The following is a 25,142-nucleotide window of genomic DNA, read 5'->3' as shown; positions in this document are numbered from 1 at the left end:
AGCCCAGCCCAGCCCAGCCCTGCCCTGCCCTTCATCGCTCTGGGACTTCTTCCTCCTCTTATTTGTGCAAAACGTTGCAAAAACATAGCCATGGCTTGGTACAGCAGAGAAAGGCAGAGCTGAAGGTGGCAAAGCCACCGCTTCCTCACTAGCCAGCCCCAACCCAGCTCCCCTCCAGCTCTACCATAGCTGGAGCGGTCCCAGATCCACGGCTGCCTCCCACCTTTCCTGGTGGCTCTAGTGCAGCTGGAGCCAAGCCCCAGGGAGCTCTACAGCCACACCAAAACCAAGAGAAACAGGCCAGGTCTGGGAGAGGGGAGGAACCTGCAGGTCTCCAACTCTCAGCAGCCTCCACTCCAAAGCAGTAAAACCAGAGTGCAGCCCCTGTTAGGATGGACAGAGCAGGAGCAAGACCTCCAGGTAACTGGGGTCTGCAACTGCCCGACCCTTCCCCGGCCGTTGCACCAGCACAAACCACTGCCACCACCGCTGCAGGGTGCTCGCGCCCTCCCCACAAGGGCAGCGCCGCTGGCCACACACAGCCCCACTTGTCTGTGATACTTCTTTTTATTGGTATAAAAGCCCACTGTGGATAAATCTGCCTTCTCAGCCCTGAGCCCGATGGCAGCTTCTCCCTCCCAGCCCTGTGGTACAGCATCACGGCTAGTGTCTGCCTGAAAATCCCCTTCCAAGGGCAGGAGAGGGCAATGATCCACTGGAATGGCACCCTGAACCCCCTTCCCAAGCTATGCCGGCACCAGCTGTGGGGCTGCATCTCCTCCTGAGCCCTCCACCACCCTCCATGTCTGCTGGGGCCTTTGGGTACCGTCTTCTTCCCATCCTGGGTGCTGTCAGTCCCCCCAGGTTCCCCCAGCACTGTCCTCCCTGCACCAGGATGCCATCTCACTGCAGCTACTGCAGTGCAGTGCCAGGGCTGCGGCTCCCAGGGCAGCGAGGCTGGGCAAAGAGGCGGAGAAAGTAGCACCACAGCGGTCAGCCCCAACCCAGCGCGCGGCAGCGCTTTGCAAAGCTGCTTCCTCCACACAGTGAGGAGGCGATGCGGGGCCCCCCCGCCGCAGCACAGGGGATGGCACATCTTCTGTGGCGGGGGGAGAAGCAATGGGTTTCTTTGGGCTCAGGCGTCCGGCGATCCAAGGTAGCATCCTTCCCAGGCAGGCTAACTGGGGCTCTGCTCGTGGCGGGGCCAGCAAAGCCAGGTCCCCCAAAACTGTGCTGTTCTCTGGGGGTTCCCAAAGGGGCGTTGGAGCGAGCCAGCCCCAGCCACAAGTCGGCTGGCTGCCACAGGCGGACCCCCAGCGCCTGCCCTGCCGGGACTGGCCAGGGTCCCCCAGTCCAGGAGAAAAGGTACTGCAGAGAAGGTGACGGCCGCTCTTGCCACCAGGATGGAGGGGAAGGCAGGGGTGGCTGGGGACAGGAACATCCTGCAGGGCCTCAGGATCCTGGCTGGGGGCTGGCTCCGCTCCGTAGACCTGCAGAAACCAAGAAGAGAGGGGGTCAGTTTTCCCCAGACTCCTTATCCCATCCACTTCCCCCAGGAGAGGCAACAACCCAACCACGGTCCCAACACCCATCTTCTCCTCCAGTCTGGCAGCCAAGGAGACGACACCCTTGTTCCAGCCCTGGGGACACCCTCTCCCCATCCCAGTGCCGGTTCTGGTACCCAGAGGGACCCATAGGGTCCCCCACCCCCTTTATGGAGCAGGACTTACAGAGCAGGAAGCGCCGCAGGTTCTGGGCAGATCCCCCTGAGAGTAGGTAAGCCCAGACAGCGGCAGCAGCCATCAGCACGTAGGAAGGCACCAGGCTGCCCACGTACAGGGGGTTGAAAAATGTCTGGGGAGAGAGGTGGGAAAGGAAAGGGGTGAGCAGGCAGAAGAGAACAGGGACAGGATGGGTGGCAGCATCACCACCTTGACGAGCGGAGTGGGACAGGGGACACCAGCTCCAGGATTTGGTTTGTGAAGGGCCAGCTGCACGTCCCCCAGACCCAACTGCTTTGCTAGTGCTGAAGGCTGTTCCCCCCCCAGCATGGGAACCAGCACGCACCACAGCCGTCCCCAAATATAGATCCCAGTGCAGAGCTCTGCTCCCAGCTACTCACCGATCCTGAAACAGCGAGGTGCATGACAACGACCACCACGATCTCCCACCAGCGCCGATGCTCACAGCCGTGAAAGAAGAGGATCCCCCAGAAGGTGTGAAGGAAAATCAGCACCATGGTCATAAAAGCTGCAGGGAGCGGCAGAGGGGTGTCACCAGGGAACCACCTGCCCTGACCTGCAGGCTCGGGGAGCGATGGAGAGGAGCCAGGAAAGTGCAGCAGGGGCACTGCTGGGCCGGACTAAGAGGTGCTGGAGCAGATTCTGAATGTGGGAGGGAAGGGGGAGAGGAGCAGGGAGGGTCGCAGGGGACAGAAGGAAGTGTTTCGCACAGAGACACCTGACAGGGGACTGTAAGGGGCTCAGATGAGTAGAGGGTGCAGCATGGAGGGGAGACTCAAGCCCCCCCGGATGTGCCACCTCTGTGGTGGGGCAGAAACATGAGCGAATGGTGCCGGTTGCTCACCTGAGGTCAGGAAGTAGAGCTGCGAGTCCCCATGGATGCCCACAGTGCCAGGCCCTAACGCGTCTGCCAGGAGATTGATCATGGAGAAAGCACCGCTCATGAGCCCAAAGCCCACGCCAGCCACTGCCGGGACAAAGACACCGTCAGGCCGAGCCTCCCAGGGCCACCCCAGGCACCCCACAGCCAGTTTCGGCGTGAGAAACCTCCTTTCTTCCCCCAGCACCATGCCCAGTCCTGCCCAGGCTCGCCCCTGGCACCGTGATCAGGGTGCCCCGCTCTGCGCAGCACTCACCATATGCCATTTGCTGGATGGAAATGGGGGAGCAGCCGTCCTCGCTGAGGGCCACCAGCCCCTCGATGGCCTTCCTGTGGGGTGAGAGTATGCTGGAGCCTGGCACAGCCCGGCCACCTCCCGAGGCATGGTGCAGCACCAGGATGGAGCAGATGGGACTGGAGTCTCACTCTGCACCATCCCACCCTCCTGGGTAACCTCCCCATCACCAAGCTGCAACACCCACTACAGACAGCAGCAACGTGATTGCCCTGAACCACCAGACAAACCACGCATGTGAAAACCACACAAAGCCACATAGAAAGACTTTCCACAAAGGAATAGGAGTGTCAGCCAGCCCCGCAGAGCAGGGCTGGGCGAGCAGGACATCAAGTGCAAAGCAAGCAGCACCCCCGCGTGGAAAGCAGCCCCAGTGCAGGCGTGGGAGGTGTGCGCCGGGAGGGTCTACCCAATCTCCGCATTTATACTCTTAGAAGATGTTGAAAAAAAATGGAGGGGGTGCAGGGAAGAGCTCAGAGAGCCAGAAAAATTCTTTGGGGAGAGAAACTGGGAGAGGTGGGCTTCATAATTGTTATCAGCTAGAGGTGTGGCAGGTGAGGAGGATGCCAGACAGCTCCTCAGCCTGGGAAGGACAGCAGCGCTTGCAACCAGAGATCCGCAGGGCAAATGAAATGCAGTGGTTTGCGTTAGAGGCTGCTCCATGGAGCTCTGCTACCTTCTGCCTGCCCGCCTCCAGCAGCGCCCTGCCACAGGGACTGGTGCGAGCCTGCGCACCCAGCCCCCCCAGCCTAACCTCAGCCCCTTGTCAGTGCCCAGCCAGACGGGAAGACCGGGGTTTATGAGGGATGCCAACCCCAGCATCGCCTCCCCTTGTCTGCCTGTCCAACCCCAGCACCATGTCCATCTGACTGTCCGAACACAGGACAGGGTGCAGCACGTACTCACCCGGCAGGTGGCACAAGCCCCCGCGCTGAGGCTACGCTGAGACTTTGCCCCGGGCTGGCCAGGGCACCAAGCACGGGGCGGGGGCGATGTGCTGCCCCACAGGCCCCGACAAGCACCTTCGGGCTGTCCCTGCTCACACAAAACCATCCCTAAGAAAGGAACAAGACTTGCCAGGAGGCGAGGGCAGATCCCTAACCCTTCTCTGCTCCCCACGCAGCAAAGCAGGCATTTCCCAGTGCCTGGTGTCCCCTCAAGCTGCAGAAGCACTGCTGGTGCTAGTCTCCAGGGCAGAGAGGACGGGACACATCCTGCAGCAGCCCAAATCCACAGCCTACCTGTCTCAATTCAGGGAGATGCTACCAGCCACCTCAGCCCTGGGTCCTCCAGACTTTAGGGTTGCTCTGCTCCACCACCTGAGACCCACTTGAGGTCAACATGACAACACAGGTACCACCCACGCCCTCCCAGCAAGGACTGAGGTGACTTGGTGCCATGCTTGGCATCCCCCCTAGCCCAGGAGCTCCCAGCCAAAATCTGGCACCCACCACGGTGAGGAGAACAGGGGACCATCCAGCAGCGCCGAGCAGGGTGGGAGATGCCCTTACCTGAGGAGCTTGTAGTAGAGGAAGCGGAAGGCCTCCTGCAGCAGCACAGAGAACATCACCCCAAATATCAAGAGCCCCTTCTGCAACGGCTCATCCCGGGGGTCACTGGCTTTAACTGCGATAAACCAGATGAGGGAGGAGAGCAGCAGCGACACCAACCAGAAGAAAGCCCTGCAAGAGAGAGTGCACCTGCTGGCACCAGTGCCTTGCCGGGACCAATGCCAGTACCAGTGCCATGCCCGTGCCCATCGGCACTATGCCTGCACCACTCTGTGTTGCTACTGGCGCTGGCAGCTGTGCCCCAGCCTTGCCCACTCTCCTACCAGTACCAGCGCCGTTCTGGTACCAGTGCTGGGCAGGTGGTGCCTGTACTGGTACCGCTGCTGTGCCTGCACTCCTCCTCTGCTGGTAACCAGAACTGGCACCAGTGCCCCTGTTGTGCCCACACCAGTACCAGGCTCATATCCACACCGGTACCAGTTCCAGTACCACACTCCACTGACCCCACAGTGGTACTGGTACCAGTGCCCCTGCTGCACACATGCACCAGAACCACTACTGATCCTGCACCAGCACTGGTACCAGTGCTCCACCGATCCCATGCCATTACTGATACCAGCATCCTCCCCACCATGCCCACGCCATGCGGTGACCACAATGGTACCAGTACAATACCCATACTGGTGCCCCGCTGTGCAAAGAATGGCACTAGTACAAGTACCAGTACTGGTGCCCCTGTCACGCCCACAATGGTACCAGTACAAGTATGGATACTGGTGGCCCTACCACACTCACAAGGGTACGAGCACCAGTACTGGCACTCCTGTCACGACCACAACCACCAGTATGAGTACTGGTGTCCCTAACATGCTCACGGTGGTGCCAGTAAGAGAAACAATATTGGTGCCCCTGTCATGCAAGAAACAGCACCAGTATGAGTACTGGTACTGGTCCTCCTGTCGCACCCACAACAGCACCAGTACCAGTCCCCGCACTGTGCCTCTGCCAGTACCAGTCATGTCCCTGTCACGGCCATACTGGTACCAAAACTGGTACCAGGGCCCCATCACACCCATACTGGTACCAGTACTGAAACTGGTACCAGTGCCCCCGTCACGCCCATACTGGTACCGGCACTGGTACCAGTACTGAAACCAGTAGCAACGGCCCTGTCATGCCCATAGTGGTACCAGTACCAGCACTGGTACCAGTGCCCCATCACGCCCATACTGGTACCAGCACCAACACTGGTGCCACACGAGTACCGGTACCAGCACCAGTACCCCCTCCGCGCCCACACCAGTGCCCTTGGTGGCATCAGTGCCCCTCCCGGTGCCGGTGCCGGTGCGGGACTGACCCGGCGATGAGGATGATGATGCGCAGCGGGTCGCGGGCGATGGTGAAGAGGAAGAGGCCGAGCGCCGGCCCGAAGGCGATGAAGGTGCACCCGAAGAAGACGGCGAGAGTCATGGCGGCGGGAGGCGGGACCGGGGACGGGACGCGAAGGCTCGGACCGGACCGGACCGAACCCGACCGGCCCCACCGCCCCCTTCCCCCTTCCCCGCCCTTCCGGGACCGCCTTGACGTCACGCGCCGCCTGAGCGCGCCGCCGCCGGAAGCGGCGCAATGGGGCGGGTCCGGGGGCGGGGCCTAAGCCGGGATGGGCGAGGTCTGAGCCGTGTGGGGCGGGGCCTGGGCCGGGGCGGGGCCTGAGCCGGGTCTGAGCTGGGTTGGGGCGCGGCAGGGGCGGGGGCGGGGCCTGAGCCGGGTTGGGGCGGGGCCGGGGAGGAGGCGGGGCCTGAGCCGGGATGGGCGGGGTCTGAGCCGGGTGGGGCGGGGCCTGGTCTGGGGGCGGGGCCTATCCGGGCTGGGCGGGGCCGGGGCCTGTCATGGCGGAGGGGCCTGCGGTGGGGCCTTGGGCATGCGCAGGCGGGAGCCGTCCCGGTGGCGGGGGCACAGCCAGCACCGGGGGGACATGGCCTGTGCCGGGGCGGGGGCCTGTCACCGGCGGCAGCTTGGTCCTGTCATGGGTGGTACGGCCTGCAGCAGCGGGACAGAGCCTGCACGGATGGGAGCAGGCCCTGTCGTGGAGGGACACAGCCTGCACCCAGGGGAGCTTGGCCCCGTCACCGGTGCCCTCTCAGGGGCCACCTGGTGTGGGGGGGCCCTGCGCTGCCCCCGGGACCTGGGCCAGCCAGGAGTGCCAAGGGTTGGGTGAGGTGTGCTGGCTGTCCCCAAGGGTCCCCAGCTGCCTGTCGCCCTGCCATGGGCCTGCCTCGCTGCCGGGGGGCTCCGGTGCTGCTCCCAGACCCCCTGCAGCCCCCGAGCATGTGGGGCAGGGGCCACACGCTCCTCCTGCACTGCCTGCTCCACACTTACAGCTCAGGCAGCACAGCCCCGATGTGGGGTGCAGTAGCAAGTGCTGCATATGGGGCGTAGGTAACTTGTACAGGAATGAGACCGCACTGCGTGGTTATGGCTGTCCACATTTTTGTCCAGCTGCCTTGTCCTCTGCTGGGATTGACAAATCAGTAATACCGATTTGGAGACTGGGAGCTTTGTACAGCACTTGGCTTTAGGTGGCCTGACCTGTTCCAAAACCACCCGGAGCCCTGCAAAACCCACACAGTTTGACAACATGGCTCTTCATACCCTCACCCAAATGTCTCAGGCTGTAAATGCAGGGAGGGACTGGTGGGGGGTGGCAGTGGTCTGTGTGTAGCTCTGCACAGCTCAACACGTCACATCAAAATGTCTCTGTGATGCTCTTTGTGTGATTCTTCCTCTCCAGCATGTAGTTCAAGGGTACTGAACAGGACGGATTCAGAGATGAGATGAGGCACCAGAGCGATGAGAAAACTGAAGTGAGAGGCTGCCAGGGGTTAGTGTGGTGGTTTATCAATGGGGTGGCAGCCCACATCAGGGCTGAAATCTCTTTGGGGAGATCTTTGGCCTGTCAGACCAAGATAAACAAATCCAAAGGTTAAAATTCAATGGGAGAGGTGCAGGGGGACGGAGGCAGGAGGGGACAGGCACTGCGGTCCTCAGCATGCGTCTGAGTGACACTTCTGGGGAGATGTGCTTCCAGGTCGAGCTCCCCTGCCAGCAGCACCACAGTGCCTGGCCTCCCAGAGCTTCCCGGGGCCTGCGTCTTTCTGCAGGGCCATGGGGGGAAGGAGATGGGTGGGAGGATGGAGAAAATGCAAAGCTTTGCTGGACCATGAAAGATAGGCTTGTCTTTGGGGCAGAGCCATCACCCAGGAACAGCAGCCAGGATCCCACTGCCAAACCACAGAAAGTTCAGAGGAAAAAAAAGTCCTTGCAGCGGGGTATAAGCGGTTAAGTTAAATGGATTGGTCCGAACCAGGAGGCAGCAGCAGCTAATGAGGAAAAACGCAGGGTGTGAAAGGGCCCTTTGTCCCAGCAGGAAGGCGGAGGGTGCCCAGAGGCTGGGCGCTGGGGACGCACCCTGATAGCAGCGCAGGGCAGGCTTGTTTGCAGTGCAGGGTGCAGGCACTGGGAAAAGAGGTGGTTTTACACTTTTGTTCCTTTTGCAGCCAGACAAGCCCCTGCCTGGAACGTGCTTTGACCAAACAACGAAATGGCTCAGCTGATGTGCTGCGGAAAAGCAAGGCGGACCCAAGGAGGAGCTCCAGCCCTTGCGCAGGCCCAGCTCCAGCTCGTCGGGCCAGGACAGCCGTGCACTGTCCTTCCCTCCAGCACGTCCAGGGCGGGAGGCTGCAGCTCACAGCATCTCACACCCTGGGAGGACAGCCAGAAAATGAGCACCCCATGCAAGGGGAGCCCTTTTCCTTGTAGGAGAAGGTCTCTGAGCCGCAAACCAGAGTTGCCAGGCCAGGGGGAGGGCAGGAGGCCGGCAGCACCTGGGCAGGAAAGAGATGCAATCTCACTACCCTCCTTTCCTGAGCTGAAAGGTGCAGCAAATAAAGGAAAGCAGATAACGAAAGCTATCCCTGCTGGCTGCTTGCTGGGGCAATGGCCCGGCTCAGCAAGGGGTCAGCATGAATTATGTTTCCTGGCAGCATGAGGCTGTGCTTTTAGAGGGATATCCGCCGGGTAGCGTGGGACAACAGGGCTCGGTGCACATCGCAGAGGGGCCTGAAGCAGAGGGCAGGACTAGATCATGGCTTTGGCCATCCCCAGGGAATCCGGCGCGTTTTGGTGACAGCGATGAGGCACATCCTGCTGCTCTTCTCTTTGCGTTGGAGAAAATGCAGCAAGCCAGGAGCAAACTTCCTGAATGCTTTGGGAAGTGGTTGCCTACCACATTAATATTTGCTAGCTTATACAGCTGTCCCTCAGGCAGGGATTCAGCGACTGGTAGTAGAAAATGCAACTAGTACACGGGGCAAGCAGCTAACCACAGACCCGGAGAAGACCCTGATAAATAATAATGTGTGCATGCATGGTCACACACTTGTACGCATGCTCAGATGGCATCATGAACATGAACCATGAAGCAGACTCCATGGAGAGGTCAAAGACCTTGCGGCTTCCCCAAGTAGGTAACGTGCTGGCTGTGGAAGGGGGCACACCAGTGACATATGTCTGTCACTGTGCACTTGAAGAGGATGGTCAGTTTGGACTGAGCTTGAGCCGTGGATGTTTCCTGTGCATCCCAAGGAAGTGATGGAGATGAGGGAATGCAGCCCAAACTATGTGCATTATTGCTCCCGGCCCCCCATGGCTGCAGAGGACATCCTTAACGCTGGCCATACCCACCCTGCCTGGACCCAAGCCCCTGCAGAGCCTCCTTGCATGAACGGGGTAGGGAGACCCCCACCACGCCTCCCAGAGCCTGCACCCACCCACAAGGACCAAGCGCACCCATCCATCTTGTCAAACTGCTTTAATATTTGGACATATAGACAGGACAGAGCCAGTCAGGCTGTGCACAGACAAGACGCCCCCGAGCCACAGTGTAAGGGGGTTCCCTTCTCAATGGATGTGTGGATTTGGCCAAGACGAAGTTCAGCTGATGACGTCCTGAGCGTGCCAGTGGGGTGCACGTGTGGGGTAGGGAAGAGGGACAGGGTCTCCCCAGGGCAGCTCAGAGGTTGTTCAGCTCCAACAAGGTCTGGTCCAGGACCTGGTGGATGCCCACGTTCTCCTCTTTGGCACTGGCCAGACTCTCTGTGAATACAAGGGACACCCAGCCACGCACACACAGACACAGACCAAGTGTACCCAGATGCAGCCGGACACACACACACCACACCAAGCACAGACACACGCACACAGATGGACATTTCAGTACGGCACCAGCCTCCAGCCGAGCGGGGCATCCCTGCGGAGCAGAGACCACGCAAGCAGCCCCACTGCCGGCAGGGATGAGCCCAGCCACTCCAGGACCTGCCGGGGCAGCCAGACCAGCCAGGCCAGTCACTGGGAGCAGGCGGTCCCCGCTCTTCAGCATTTCCATCCTCCCAAGGTGCCCCGTTGCCCGTGGCCGGGCCCTCCGCAGCACAGGTACTGTGGCAGGTACACTTGACCAGCCAGCCACCAGCACGTCCTGCCCTGGGGCATCACCACCGACCGACTCTGGGCACATGCACAAACCCTTGGCCAGTGAAAGAGGAGAACCTGTGCCTGCTCCATGACCCAGCGGTGCTCCATGAAGAAGAGGAGTGAGACAGCAGCCCAGGAAGGCGGGCAGAGAGGACAGCAGAGATAGAAGGAGCAGAGCTAACGAGGCTGCAGGGACAAGCTCTGCCAGGCAGCCTGCTGCTGAGGCAGCCTCCTCTGGTGCTTGCTTCCAAACGGCATCCTCCTTCCCTCTAGGGACTGGGATGGGCCAAGAGCTCTGCCCACCCAGCCCCACTTCCCAGTGCTCCCTGCTGGCCTCTTCCCTGTCCCCTGCCCCAAGTTTGGGGCAGTGGGTGCTGCCAGGTCCCCTGCTCCTATCCCAGCCCTCCCAGCAGTCTGCAGGGACCCCACTCCTAGGGGATCGTCCCTGCACAGTTTGGGATGACCAGAGTGAGGAAGAAGCAGCTGGCCGCCAGAATCCTGGGACAAGGGGAGGAAGGCAGCAATACAAACCACTGCATCCCTCCCCAGCAGGGCCAGGCTGATGCCAGGGGACAGCCATTGCTGCATGGGCATCCCAGGACATCACAAAACCCCTCATTCTCCCCCAAGAAAAGCTAATCAGCTCCAGAGGGTCACCCTGTCCCACCCAAGCAGGGCAGTTACTCCCAGGGGGATAAGCCAGGGCTCCACACCACACCTAGCCCTGGTGGGGAGCGGGCAGGGGCTCCCAGCCCCGAGCCAGCCTGGCCAAAACGGGGCAGGGAGGCTGCACTGGGGCCGGGAGCTCTGGGCAGCTCAGTTGTTAAGTTCGGTAAGGATGACCCGCAGCTCGTTAGTGAGAACGCGGTTTTTCTCGGCCTCCTGCCGGGAGCGCTCTAGAGAAAACGGAGACATCAGCGCAGCAGAGGGAAGAGAGAGAGAAAGGCAAGTTAGTGAAAAGAGACAGTGTTCCCCAAAGCCCTCGCTGGAAATCCTGCAGCCGCCCAGCCAGCAGTGGGGTGAGCTGGGCCAGCAGGAAGAGGGAGCTGGTCCTGGGGCAGGGTTGGGGCTGCGGGTCCATCAATTTGGGAACTGGGTTGTGGGGCAGGGTAGGATGCTGAGAAAGGAGGAGGAGGAGGATCAGGGACCCGTTTAGGGATCGCTGCTGAAGGGTAGAGTCCGCCCTTGATGAAGGCATCAAGGGAGGGTGATGCAGTAGAGATGCCTGGGCTGAGACCACTGCTTGCAGGCAATGGCTGGGAGTGGAGATGGGGAAGGGACAGGACCAGGTCTAACCCTGCCATTTCAGGCCAAGAGAGTCATGGAGAAGATGGCATGAGATGAGGAAAGCTGCGTACGAGAGCTGGAGGGGTGGTGGGGGTCATCCCCCAGGCCAAGGCACAAAGGGCCCTGTCCTGCTCAGCCTGGCAGCGTGGGAGCCGCTCGGGGCTCGGCCACGGCCGTCCCGAGGGTCCCGCGGCTGTGAGCTGCCTGCAGCCGCCTGCTACCACCCAGCTGCCAGCACCCGTGTGAGACAGGCAGGAGATGAGGGACAGAGGAGCATGACGAAAAGAAAGGAGAAACCAAGGAAAGAAAATGCTTTATTGAAACCAACTCAGTAACCCAGAGGGACAGAACATAAAAGTCATGAAATGCAAACTGAAGAGCGATGTGCAAAGGACAGAAGGGAGGCAGGGGTGAGGGAGGAGCCGGGGGTCCGGGGGCTGCCTGCCTGGGAAAGGGCTGCCTGCACAGCCGGACCCAACCCTCCATCCCCCGGGCCTGAGCTTTGCTGGCGGAGGTGCCGCTTCCCCTGTGTGGGGTCCTCCCCACCCCGGGCCCAGCAAGCAGCACCGGGGGGCTTTGCTGGGGGGGATGTGAGGGGCAGCTGGCCCCCCGGCCCTGGAGCTGCGGTGTCGCCGGTGCTTGTGCTGCTGGGGAGCCGAGGAGGGAGCTGCTGGAGCGAAGGGCTCCTGCGCGCAGCCCTGGTCCCCACCGGGCAATGCTGGGGTGTGGACGTGCAACCGCACAGGCACTGTCTGCCCAGCGCATGGGGGTCCCAGGGGCCGCTCCCCTGCCCTGCCAAACACCCCTAAGCACCTACACCTCGTCTCCCCACAAAGAAGGGTAGTGCGGGAACACCCCAGGCCTGTCTCTGTCCCGAAGGAGCCGACGGACAGGCACGGGGCTAGGAGGGACAGAGGAGGACAGAGCAGGCAGGGAGAGCAGTGGGATGGCCGGGCAGGCAAGCGGCCGAGCTGGGGAGGGAAGAGGCAGGCAGGGGGGTGCAGTGCCGGTGCCCAGCGGGGGGCTCAGAGGGAGGTGATGTCGTTAAGTGCATTGTCCAGCTCCTCGCTGATGGCTTTGTACTTCATCTTCTGTGCATACACTTCGTCTGCAGGCGGGGGGCGGGTGGGGGGCAGAAGGTGGAGCAGGGCGGGGGGGTGGGTGGCGGAGAGAGAGAGAGTGGCTGTGAGCAGAGGCCGAGGGCGGCGGGAGCGTGCGGGCACAGGCGGCATGGATGTGGCCCTATTCCCCACCCGAGGGCAGAGCCCAGAGCCCAGCAGCTCTGTGCTCCCACACCAGACACCGTGCCACCCAGCCTCCCCCCTCCCAGGACCCCTGCCACCCCCTCACCCCGGCCAAGCCCTGTCCAGCCCCGCCGGGGGCACGTCCCAGCAAGTGCTCCCCGGGAAAGAGGGACACGGGGCCAGCGGGGACATTTTACCTTCTAGATCATCGATGGTTTTCTCCAGCTTTGCAACAGACCTCTCTGCAAACTCCGCTCGGGTCTCAGCCTGTGGAAGCATGAGGGGGAGAGGGTGAGCAGCAGGGCATGACGGGGACGGGCTGCAGCACACCCCAAATCTGCCCCATCTGCATCTCCCGTACCACATCCCACAAGCCCTCCCCTGGGAAAGGCAAGGGACAAGGGCCTCGTGGAACCCCACACCCTAAACCACAGCAGGCTGATGCCCCCCACGGGGGCATCCCAAACCCAGGCAGCTGCCATGCTGCAGGGCTACAGTTTTGCAAAGGGTGAGAGGACACGGGCACAACAGGGTCAAAACCCACACGGGACGGCAAACTCATCCCTGCACTGATGCAGTGCTGGCCCCGCACCCCTTACCTCCTTCAGTTTTTCCCCTAGAAGCTTGATTTCCTCCTCATACTTGTCCTCCTTGGTGGAATACTGCAGAGACAGAGACGGGCGCCCATGAGCCCCATGGCATGCCTCCAGCCGTCCTTCACCCCAGCACCCCCAGACCCCATGCACTCTGCCCAGCCCCAGCAGCCCCGCCGGGTCCTACCTTGTCAGCCTGGGCCTCCAGGGACTTCAAGTTGTTGGTGACAATTTTCAGCTCCTCCTCTAGGTCACCACATTTACTACATCCCAAGCAGGGGCCGACAGGAGGGGGAGCAGGGCCGAGGGGCAGGTGGAGGAGAGAGGGGGGAGCAGAAAGAGCGGGTGCGGGGAAGGAGAAAGAAAGAGAACAAGTTGAGAGAGGAGAAAACTCAGCGCAGGTGGAGAAGGAGCAGAGCCGCTGTGAGTGGGAGCTGCTGGGATGCATCCCTTCATCTGTTCCTCATGCCTCCTCACACGGACGCCCTGTGCATCGCCGCCAGCCGGGCTCTTGCCAGCCCCACCAAGAAGGAGAGCAGGCACGGAGGGATGGAGGAGCGTGCCCAGCCTGCGCCCGCCGGAGGGGGAGGCAAGGGGAGGTGGGTGGCGGAGGCAGCGGTGCAGAGAGGAGAGAGGTGGCTTGCACGGTTCGAGAGACAGCGACAGAGAGAGGGGGGCTGCTGCGCGTCGCCCTGCGCCCCTGCCCCAGTACCTCTTCCTCTGAGGCAATGAGGGATTTGAGGGTCTGGTCCATGGTCCGCAGCTCTTCTTCCAGCTGTCTCACTCGGCTGGGGTGAAAGAGGGGCACCCGGGGGGCGGGACAGCAGAGAACAGGGTCAAGGATGTGCTGCCGGCGGGCTGGCATCCCCCTGTCCCCAGCCTGCCAGCCCAGGGACCACCCCAATGGCAATGGCAGACCCTGCCGCTCCCAGGGAGGGCCATCCCCAACCCCATGCAGACATCTCTGTCCACATAGCTGCCATAGATTTGGGGCAAGGGCTGCGTGGGACCCCCGCGCGCTGCCCGCCAGGAGACCTGCTCACCTCTCTGCCACCTCTGCCCTCTCCTCAGAGCGTTCCAGCTCTCCCTCAAGGACGACCAGCTTGCGGGCAACCTGTTGACAGCAGCAAGAGGCACGTGTCGGCCCCACGCTTACCCCAGCTGGGGGCACAGCGCTGCAAGGAGGCGGCCCCAGCTGCTGCCGGGGTTTCAGAACTGGGGGAAGGGGGCATGTGGGTGTGGGCACGCACCTCCTCGTATTTGCGGTCAGCCTCCTCTGCTATGTGCTTCGCCTCCTTCAGCTGCATTTCCTGGAGCTCCATCTTCTCCTCATCCTTCATGGCCCTGTTCTCGATGACCTTCATGCCTCTGAGGAAAGTGCAAGCCAGAAGATCTTACTGCCATGGGCTGAGGTGGCACCTGCACCTCCCGTGTCCTGGTTTTGTCTGGGATAAAGTTAATTTTCTTCCTAGTAGCAGGCATAGTGCTGGGTTTTGGATTTAGGATGAGAATAATGCTGATAACACACTGATGGTTTAGTTGTTGCTAAGTACTGCTTATGCTAGTCAAGGACTTTGCAGCTTCCCGTGCTCTGCCAGGTGCAGAAGAAACTGGGAGGGGGCACAGCCAGAATAGTTGATCCAAACTGACCAAAGGGCTATTCCATACCATATGACGTCATGCTCAGTATAGAAACTGGAGGGGGAGCGGGTGGTGGCTGGGGAGCAGCGATTGCTGCTCGGGAACTGTCTGGGTATCGGTCAGCGGGTGGTGAGCAATTGCATTGTGCATCACTTGCTTTGTATATTATTATTATTATTATCATTATTATATTATTATCATTACTATTTTACTTTATTTCAGTTATTAAACTGTTCTTATCTCAACCCAGGAGTGTTTCTCACTCTTACTCCTCCGATTCTCTCCCCCATCCCATTGGGGTAGGGGGAGAGAGTGAGCGGCTGCGTGGTGCTGAGCTGCTGGCTGGGTTAAACCACAATATCCTGTCTGCTCACTGTACCCATCTGCCAGCTCCAGAGACATGGGACATCGCCTGGGGATGCTGGCACTCACTGGCCACCCCACGCAGTAGGGTCACACCAGTGGTCCCCCAAGGATGCTCCTGCACACAATTAAAGAAGCAGAGCTGGCCCCAGGGCCATGTTCCAGAGCAAGGAGATGTGGCTACGGTGCCTCTCAACCAGGCAGGTCCCGAACCCATCATTTGGGGAAGAAAATGTGTGCAGCCCAGGATGAGACAGCCACAACATCCACAAAAGCAGCCTGGCAGGTCAGCAACCTTTACAAAATGCTAGAAAACATCCTGTGGCAAAGCCTTTTCCCTTTCAGGGATGTTGCTCACAGGCAGGGGGTCACTGAATCCCTGTGAACCCATGCAGCAGGGACTGCTGGAGACTATTCTCTCGCTCAGATGCTGTTGCTCAAACTGGTCTTTGCCAATGGAAGGAAGAGCTCACACAACTGTCAGGAATGCCATGACATGTCTGGGCACTCCTGTGCAACTTGAGTGTCCTTGCCTGCACAGCTCCTGCCCGGGAAACATGCTTGCTGCAAGGATGGGGCAACACACTTTGCAGGACTGTTTTTTTGAATGAGGCTGGTTCGTTCTCAAACGCCCACCTTGGTTGCCAGGCACAGATGTCCCCTCCTGGGCTGTTGTTGACCCCTTGAGCACAGGAGGCTACTCTGGGGCAGAAAACAGGCTCCAAGCACCCTCTGGCTTTGGTTACAGCCTAGTGTTTGTACAAACACCAGGTCAATTTTTTTTAGGATTTTATGGGTGCCCTGGAAATTTTAAAGCCTTTTTAAGAATGGCTGTATCTGGGGAACTTCTCTACGTTGTGGCTTTGCTCTCTCCCTTTGGGGTCTGCAGGAAAACCAACAAAAACCCCATAAGGTGACTTCAGAGGGACCCCACTGCAAAACCAAGGGAGCTGCCTGCAAACAGTGGTGACCCAATGCCACCCCCGCTGTCCCTTCCCATCACACCTCTCGCTCTCATCAGCCGCCTTCTCAGCCTCCTCCAGCTTCTGCAGGGCGGTGGCCAGGCGCTCCTGGGCTCGGTCCAGCTCCTCCTCTACCAGCTGGATACGGCGGTTCAGAGAAGCCACTTCAGCCTCAGCCTGGGAGAGCAGAAACCCCTTGGTCACCCCATGTCTCATGTATATATATATATATATTAAAAAATGTCTCATGTATATATATACATATATATATATTAAAAAAAGCATTTTCAGTGGTTACTTCTGCATTCGCTATCCAGAACACCCCTTGGCACCACGCAACAAGGCAGTGCTCGCTGGAATGGGATGCCTGACCACACATCCCCTCGCCTTTCTATAAGGACAATGGGATTTTCTCCATTTCTAGCACCCTGGTTGATGCTGGCTCCTCCCGGCCAAACAACCAGACCCCGGCACCTGCAGCCCTTCCACCGCATCCTCGCACCTCCAGCTCCAGCCCTGGAGAGGAACAAGGCACGTTCGCTGGGGTAGGGTGGCCGGAGCAGCCGTGCCGTCACGGGGATGGTATTTGGGGTTTGCAGAGCAGTGAGTAAAGGGGGAGGAATGCCCTGTGCGGCTTCACTCCCGAAAAGGAGATGGGAGCTGCTTGTGGATTTCCTGTTTACGGAGGCGGCGGAGCGAGCCGGGAGCCTCTCCTGCGGGAACCCCCCTGGCCCTGCGCAACGGGGCAGCCTGAAACTGAGCACGGCCCCCTCCCCAGATGATGTACAGTGCGGTGCCAGGGGCAACAGAGCAGGTCCCCTCGCAGCGGGCTGGCGCCCAGCCAAGCTGCAGCTGCCAGGGCCTGTGGGACCGGGGCCCCCCACTTTCCCAGGCTCCCCGCACACGGGGCCAGGAGCTGGGGCCGGCTGGGAGCAGTGGCCCTGGCCCCCCGCCAGCCCCTTGATGCCTGGCCTCGCGCTCTTTCCATTTGGTAAAGGCCTTCTGCTCCATCGCCACTGCCGGGAAATGCTGCCTCAGCAGCTCCCGGCCCTGCTCCCCGACGGGGGGGCTGCGGGGAAGACAAACTCCGGGCGCAAAGGGATGGGTGGTGATGAGACCTCACCGCGGAGGGCAAGCCCTGTGCACCAAGACGCAGGGAGGCATGCACCAGCCCAGGGGATAATGTCTCCTGCTTATTCATGGGCTGGAGCAGGCCTGGCCGGCTGCGGCACCCGGCCCCATCCGGCCTTGTGCTCCAGCGCCGGGAATGCCCCAGGGGACACTGGCCAAGCAGGGGGACCCTGGGAGCAGCGAGGGGCTGTCACCCTGCGTGGCCCCGCTGAGCACCCACGGTCCCCCGTGACAAGCCGGCAGGGTGGGGACGGGCACAGCCGGCGCCTCTCCAAGCAGGGCAGCCCGGCAGCATGCCGGGAGGGCAACCAGCCCCACGGCTGGCACAACAGCCACCTCCAACCAGTGAACACGCTTATTCCAGGCTCATCAAGAGCTCGTCCCCAGCCACACCGCCTGACTGGGGAGCTGGGGCTGGCCCCCGCACGGCGATGCTGTGCCTGCAGCATCTGCCTCATCCCGGCGGGAGCTTTTTTCCCAGGGAATCACCCCCGAAGTGGGTCAGAGCTGCCCGGATGGACACTTGGGAACATGAGCTTTCCAGCAGTGCCAACTGACCAGGGAACCTGATCTGCAGCTGCAGGAAGAGGCCATTTCCTCCGCGCACAGCCCGAGTGACAACAGCCCGGGTACCGCACCCAGCTCTGCCGTTCCTGATATGGTGAGGATGTTAGAGGAGTGGGCACAGGAAAAAGAAAGAAAAAAACCCCAGCCCCAACAACAATAAAAAAGCCAAACCAGGAACAAGCGGCAGCTTGGAAATGCCGTCCCACTGCCAGAGTGGAAATTTTAGCCTGTGGCAGCGCGAAGGGGTGGCTTGTCCCCGCAAAGGGACACGCCGGAGAGCCGAAGGCTCTGCGACGGCTGCGGCCCGGACCGCAGAGCCCGCTGGAAGTCAGACAAGAGCCTGGGCGTGGGACTTCCAGCTGTGCACACTGCCGGCTTCCGAGGGAGGGGATCCTTCCCCAGGACCTGCCCGACCCCCAGCAGAGCCGAGGCAGGGCCGGCCGCTGGCTGCTCCCCGGTGCCCCGGCAGCCAGGGAAGCCCCGGGGAGCCCCGCCGCACCCAGCATCCCTGGCAAGACCCCCGGAGGAGGCAGCTGGAGGAGGCAGCCCGCAGGCAGGGACGCTGCCCGAAGCCCCCCTGCCCCGGGGGGGGGTGTCTCACCGCGGCACCTGGATGGCAGCGCTGCCATGGATGGCACCTGGATGGGGCGGGGGGCTTGGCGGGGTGGCCGGGGCCAGCCCGCGGGGAAGAAGGATGCCGGCGGCGGGGAGGGGTGCCGGCGGCGGGGCCGGAGCCGGCGGGGCATCCCGGGGAGCTGCCGGGGCATCCCCCAGCCCCGCCGCGCCGTGCCCCCCCCCCCCCCCCCCCCCCGCCCCCAGCCCCGGCGGCCCTTACCCGCTCCCGGGCCTGCCGCTCGGCATCGGCCTCCCGCTGCAGGTGCTCGGCGCGCTCCTCCGCCTCGTCGGCCACCTGCTGCAGGCTCTGGATCTTCTTCTTGACGGCGTCAATGGAGCTGATGCCGGCCATGGTGGGGGCTGCCGGCGGGGAGGCCGCGCCGCCAGAGCCCTTTGTGGGATCCGGCCGGCTCGGGCAGGAAGCGCTCAGGCAGCGGCCGCTCCCGCCGCCCGCCCTGCTTCTATCCCTTCCTGCTCCTCCTCCTCCTCCTGCTCCTGCTCCTCCTCCTCCTCCTCCTGCCACCGACGGACCTGGGCCGCCGCTCCCCCGGGCGGCGCACACGGACCCCCGGGCAGGGTGCAAGGTGCCCACCCCCGGCAGGGGACAGGCATCAGGAGGGGTGCACAGCCCCCTTCACCCCAAATAAGACATAGGGTGCCCCCCTGGGGAGGACGCATGGTCGACCCCAGGCAGGAGTCACTGTCCCTACGCCCCTCCCTCTCCCCCTCGGCAAGACGCGCTGTGGCTTTTGGGCAGGGCACACTGTCCCCCCCACCTCGGGCAAGGGTGCATGGTGTCCCCCTGGGCAGATGCACCGTCCCCGTTGGCAGGGTACATGGTACCCCCAGACAGGGCACACAGTGCCCCCCCGGGTATGGGACACAGCCCCTCCCCCCCCCCCCCCAAGGCAGGGCACATAGTCCCCTCCCTGGCCAGGGTACATGGTGCCTCCCAGGCAGGGGTGCACAGACCCACCAAAATCCCCCAGAGCAATGGAACCGAGGGAGTCCATTTCCTTGAGGAAAAAGGGGTCCGGGGAGCCTGGGAGTGCCAGATCCTGGCCCCTGTGAGCCCCCATGGGCACAGGAGCAGTGTACCCCAGCTTTGCCCCCCACACCCTCTGCTGCAGAGCTGGGGGGGGGGGGGGTCATGAAGTTTTGCCCCGTAGGGGCCACAGGTAAGTCAATGAGAGGCATGGGGCAGATGGGGCAGAGCCCACTCCTGGGCACCCTCCCAGGGTACGTGGGGCTGGAGACCCCAGGCACAGCCAGGTGCCCAGCAGCCATCGTGCTCAGCCCCTTGGCATCTGCTCCCCAAAATGAGGACCTGGCCGGCAGCCTCCCAGACACCCATGGGGCCCACAGAGCCCCCTACACCCCTCAGCTGCCCTGAGGGCTCTGCCCTACGGCAGAGGCCAGTCCCCAGCTCCTGGCTCTGCATCCTGGGCCGGGGCACATGCCCTGATCCGTAAGGAGGGGCCGGTGCTGGTGGTATTCAATCCTCCCTTAAGGAGCTCTGACAGCTCCCAGTCAGCCCTGGCTACACTTCACACCACCTCCAGGGACGCCAATTCCCGGGCTGACCCCGCCGGCTGCCCTCAGCTCTGGGGCCAGGGGTCCTGGGGGGACCCAGCCGCGCTGCCAGCAGAGCCCTGCAGCCCCATGTCCTCCTGCCAAGCGGCAGCAGAGGAGGCGGTGCCGCGGGTCCCCCGGGAGCGCATGGCCTCGGGCTTGGCCTCCATCCCGGCCAGTCCTGCCCCGCTCCCAGCCCCGACGCCTGGGTGCCAAGAGCGCTCCCAAGCCAGCGCATGGGGCCCGGAGCAGAAACGGGGGTCCCTGGCAGCAACGGGGCCGGGACGAGCTGGCTGCAGGCAGGCGGGGGGCGAGCTGGGGAGCAGGTTGGGGGGACAGCCACCCCAGTCCCGTTGGCCAGGCTGGGTGCCTCCTGCTCTGGCCCCACCCAGGGATGCAGTCACTTCCCAGCAGAGCCCCGTTCCCTCCCACCGGCTCGGGGAATCGCCAAATAAGAGCAAAGTCTCAGCCAGGGAGAGCAACCGGGGCGGGAACTTGGGTGAAGCTTTCGGGATCACGGCCTGGGAGCGGCGGAGTTTCCCTAAGCCCTGCTGGGGTGGCCAGGGACAGGCCACCGGCTGGGGACGCGGGGGGCCGGAGGGGGCTGCCCTGCCTAAACCCGCTGTCCCAGCTGCACCGTGCCCAGCAGCCCCTGCCCGCACCCTGCCCTGGGCACGGCGGGCTGCCCCTCCTGCGGACAAGGGCTGGTGGGGCCACGGGGGCCTCGCAGAGCTGCCGGCAAGGGGCCGCCAGCGACGTGGAGCTGCAGATCAGGGGTCAGGCGCCCCCCGGTCTGTGCCACCATCTGACTCCCCTCCCAGTGCCCAGGGGGTCCCTTTGCACCTCTTAGTGCAGTCCCCGAGGGCTTCCTGCACTGCCACCCAGTGCCGGAGGCGGGGCAGTGCCAGAGCAGGGGGACATCTATTCTTTTAAGGCATTTGTTGACATTTTTGCCAAGAGCAGGAGCCTGCCTGGATCACTGTGATAGGCCCTGACCTCATCGAGGGATGCTCTGTGCTCACAGGCACACACTGTCCTGGCAGCCAAGGGGGGCACGGGGGTCCCTGGGGAGGCAGGCAGGTGGGCTCCGGAGGTCTACCCTCCGCTTCCTTCGCTGGAGCCAGGAGCTGTGCTGCACCTCGTCCCGGGGAGGAGGTGACACCAGCCCTGGCACGTCAGCATGTTCAGGTCCCTGGCACGGGGACCTGGTGACTCCCAGACAGGCGCAGCCTGTCCAGGCTTCGGCACGGACCCAGGGCGGCTGCGCTGGCAATGGGCTCCCAGCCCTGCCCGCCGCACCTACGGCAGACAGCCTGCCCGCCCTGACGCTGCTCCTTCACCATGCCTCCCCCTCCAGCCCTTCCGTGGAGGGGTTGGTGGCTCCCATCCCCAGTATCTGCTGGGATGGGACTCTCTGTACCGAAGCCCACAGACTGGCCAAGCCGCTGTGGACCGAGAGCGGGGACACGCACCCTCCCTGCCCAGGACAGCATTGCACAGCCCTCTGCCAGCAGCAAACCACTCCGCACCCCATGGACGATGTCTGCCCAGTGCCACCGTTTGCCCCTTCCTCTGAGCCCCACACTGGGGCCATCCTGTCCGCGCTCAGCCAGACCCCACACTGAGTTTGCCCTGTCCTGCACCAGCATGGATCCAGTCAGACCAGTATGGACCCCGCTACACATGGCAGCCACCCTACCCAGCTCGACGTGCCTGCCCCATGCCGGGATAAATGTGCCCTTCCAGAGGATTTTCAATGTTTTAACTACTTGGTTTGGTATCTAAACCAGGGCAGGTCCATAGGGTCAGCAAACAATGCTGGGGAGACCCCCATCCGCTCCCCGGGGTCTCCGGGCCGCCCCAGGGACTTGTGCTGCCACTGCTCGTCCTTGTCTGCTCACCCCTGTCCTTGGTGCCCTCCTTGGAGATTTGACGCATCTCCCCCATTTAGCTCCATAAACCAGCTGGGATTGAATTTTTTGTTCTCAGTCCTAAAAAGCCTGGCCGTGCCCTCCTGGCCATCCTCCAGCGGTCTCCCCTTTAGCTTCTCCTCCAGTTTCCAGGGTCGGTTTTCATCAAAGAAGGACTGGCTATCAAAAGGAGGATTTATTTATAGGGTGTCAAATACCCTGTGTGGCACCGCAGGTCGTTATACCCGGTTCCTGAGCAGCTCTGTGGCCGCACACAGCTGTTCCACCCTTCATCCTGGCCGGGCACAAGCCAATTTCAACACCTTCCTAACATCTCCCCGGTGGGATCTATTTCCCAGGAGAAACATCAGTCACAGCACTAAATAAAACTCTTCCTGGCCTTGCCCTTCCTGGGGTACAGGGTGGCACATTGGACCCCAAAATGACCGAGTCCCCCACACACACCCCAAGCATCCTTCCTTGCAGCCAGCACTCAGCAGCTGGTCACAGGCAAGGGTTTTTTCCATTTCTCTACTCTTTTTCGCTTTCCTGCCACAGTCTAGCAAGTGCCACAGAGTTTTTCCTATAAGCATTGCAGAGGCGCATGCTTGGGGACCGGTGACACAGCTTAGGACACTCATCCCCATTAGCTTTGCGGAGCCAGGCAGGTGGCTGCCCACAAAGCTCCAGGCAGGACTGGCCGCCCGAGCGGTGCCTGCCTGGCCCCCGCACCCCAAGCAGGATCCCTCCGGTCCCTGCCCTGCATCTCAGCCCGGTTCAGTGTCAGTGTCACAGGAATGGGATCCTGACAGTCTTCCCCACGGACGCTTTCCATATAAGGCCCCCCTCTTCCTTCACGCCCCCCCCCCGAGGTCCAGTGCCTGCGCAGGGGAGGAATTGCTGGCGCGCCTACATACGTCTGTAGCTTTCTTCTCTGCCTGCTCCAGCTTCTCCTGGGCCTCCTTGACGGACTCGGAGTACTTCTCCACCTCATCCTCCGTGCCCTTCAGCTTCTTCTGCAGGCCCTGCTGTTCCTCCTCCAGCTGGGGAAGGGACAGAGGGTGTGGGTCAGAGGGGATGGCAGTGCCCACAAGGCTGGGGAGGGATGGGCATCCCCCTCCCGGGGACACCCAGGCTGAGGGCACAGCAGGAGCACACAGACACGTTCCCTCTGTCAACTTTGTGGCTACATATCCTTGGGGAGCCCTTGGTCCCCAGGTCCAGAGCAGCCCCCAGCATCCCTGAACCCAGTGGGGGTAAGGGGGTGGTGGGCTCCCTCCCTGCGTAGGGGACTGGAGAGGTCCCAACCTGGGGACACAGCTCCAGGGGTCACTGAGAAGGTCCCCATCTCTGTGTGGCTGGGGTGGGAGTAGGCTGTCCCCAAGGGTCTCCTTGGCAGATGGATAGGGAGGTGGCACTGGGGTGTCCCACCAAGATAAGGCATATTTGAGGGGACCAGCATGAGTGGTCGGGGCAACAGGCTGGGCTGCTGGTCCCTGGGGACAGGCACCCAGTGGGGTGACGTCTGCAGGGGATGGGCACACAGCAGGGTGAGGTCCCTGGGGATGGGGACCCAGTGGGGTGAAGTCTCAAGGGCTGGGCACCCCTAGAGCTGGGATCCGCAAGCTGGACACCCAGTGGGACAAGGTCCCCAGGGCAGGACACCCCTAGGAGAGGGGTCCCCAGGCTGGACACCCAGCGGGATGGGGTACCTGGGGCTGGACACACCTCGGGCGGAGGGTCCCCAGGCTGGACACCCATCGGGACGGGGTCCCCAGGGCTCGAGACCCTTTAAGGCAGGGGGTCCCAGGGCAATGCCAGGGGAGTCCGTGGGACACCCACCTGCTTGCAGCGGTCCTCCGCCTGCTTCTTGTCGGCCTCCGCCTGCTCGGCACGGTCGATGGCGTTCTCCTTGTCCAGTTTCAGCATCTGCATCTTCTTCTTGATGGCCTCCATGGTGGCGGCGGGGTGGCGGCGGCGGAGCGCGGGGCGGCGGCGAGGCGCGGAGCACCGGGGGCGGCGGGAGCACCGGGGGCGGCGGGAGCACCGGCACTGCGCCCCCCGCTCCGCCGCGCCGCCTAAGAGCCGGGGAGGGGCCGCGCCGGGCGGGGGCTGCCCCGGCACCTCCCCCGCCGCCCGCCAGCACCTTTTAGGGACAGGCTCGCCACCGGCCGCCGCACCGAGCGGGACAAGGGGGGGGGCGGGGGGAGGCGACACCCCCGGCCGGCAGCGCCGCAGTCCCGGCGCCGGGCACCTCCGGGGTCACCGGGCGAGGGACACCCCGGGCACTGCGCTAGGGGCACCCCGGGGGCGGTGCGAGGGGGGCACACCGGAGCACGGCGCCAGGGTACCCCGGTGGCACGGGGCAAGGGGCACCCCGGGACAATGCTCTAGGGGTACCCCGAGGGCACCGTGTGAGGGACACCCCGGGGCACTGCACTAGGGGTACCCCGGTGGCACTGCACTAGGGACACCCTGGTGGCACCGGGCAGGGGACACCCTTGTGCGAGGGACACCCCCGGGCACTGCACTAGGGACACCCCAGTGGCACTGCACTAGGGACACCCCGGGTACTGCATTAGGGATGCCCTGGTGGCACTGGGTGGGGGACACCCCAGTGGTGCTGCACTAGGTGTACCCCAGGGCCCTGGACTAGGTGTACCCCAGTGACACCAGGTGAGGGACCCCCCCGGGCTAATGTGCTATGGGGTATCCCGGGGGCACTGTGCTGTGGACACCCCAGGGCGCTGCATTAGGGATACCCTGGTGGCACAGGGCAAGGGACACCCCATTGGCACTGTGCTGGGGTACCCTGGGCACACTGGACTGGGGACAGCCCAGCGACAGTGTGCTGGGGACACTCTAGGAGTATTGCACCAGGGACACCCCAGTGGCACTGTGCTAGGGACACCCTGGAGCGCTGCGGTGGGGGCATTTCTGGTGGCACTTCCCCAGTGGCATGGGGCTGGAGGGGACCCCTGTGGCCTCTCACCACTGTGGGGAACACGCCATGTCCAGCCCTGTGCTCAGGTACTGTGTGGGTTGGCAGTGTGCTGTTACTGTGCCCCAGGGACACCACCAGCCACCCACCCCCAGGGCTTGAGACCTGCCTCTGCTCCAGCCAGAGCTGTCCCCGTGCGAGAGGACATCGCACGGCTGGCACTGCCCTAGGCATATGTATGCCCTGTCACTGCATCCTGGGGCCTGAGGAACCCTGCTTGCTGGCACTGGCTTGGGGGCATGTCAGGGGCCGGCACAGCACTCGGGGACACCCATGGGCTGGCACTGAAGTCTTGGGGA

The 25,142-nt window shown here is 62.7% G+C and overlaps 2 protein-coding genes across 14 annotated transcripts; both read right to left on the bottom strand.

The window, feature by feature from the left end:
* Window positions 1–1,420: 1,420 nt before the first annotated feature.
* On the bottom strand, window positions 1,421–5,898 carry LOC104025200 (gamma-secretase subunit Aph-1b). The gene is made up of 7 exons (XM_009490320.2): window positions 5,786–5,898; window positions 4,429–4,599; window positions 2,879–2,952; window positions 2,587–2,709; window positions 2,123–2,250; window positions 1,731–1,854; window positions 1,421–1,490 (listed from the first exon to the last, which is right to left on the bottom strand). Exons 1-7 carry the CDS (start codon window positions 5,896–5,898, stop codon window positions 1,453–1,455), a joined length of 771 nt encoding a protein of 256 aa, XP_009488595.2. The 3' UTR covers window positions 1,421–1,452.
* Window positions 5,899–9,283: 3,385 nt separating this feature from the next.
* Window positions 9,284–23,798, bottom strand: TPM2 (tropomyosin 2). Of its 13 annotated transcripts, none has more exons than XM_075726138.1 (9): window positions 23,685–23,798; window positions 22,760–22,885; window positions 16,091–16,224; window positions 14,332–14,449; window positions 14,125–14,195; window positions 13,794–13,869; window positions 13,088–13,150; window positions 12,686–12,755; window positions 9,284–9,582 (listed from the first exon to the last, which is right to left on the bottom strand). In XM_075726138.1, the coding sequence occupies exons 1-9, from the start codon at window positions 23,796–23,798 to the stop codon at window positions 9,500–9,502; spliced, it is 855 nt and encodes a 284-aa protein (XP_075582253.1). In that variant the 3' UTR covers window positions 9,284–9,499. The 13 variants fall into 13 exon arrangements, with proteins under 13 accessions (XP_075582253.1, XP_075582257.1, XP_075582260.1 ...); XM_075726142.1 differs by lacking the exon at window positions 13,794–13,869 and adding an exon at window positions 13,269–13,344; XM_075726141.1 differs by lacking the exon at window positions 9,284–9,582 and adding an exon at window positions 10,757–10,853.
* Window positions 23,799–25,142: the final 1,344 nt, after the last annotated feature.

This window comes from Pelecanus crispus, chromosome Z (genome assembly GCF_030463565.1).
Source record: "Pelecanus crispus isolate bPelCri1 chromosome Z, bPelCri1.pri, whole genome shotgun sequence".
NCBI lineage: Eukaryota > Metazoa > Chordata > Aves > Pelecaniformes > Pelecanidae > Pelecanus > Pelecanus crispus.
The sequence above is the reverse complement of the archived record's forward strand: the minus strand, read 5'-3'. Positions and strand labels throughout refer to the sequence as shown.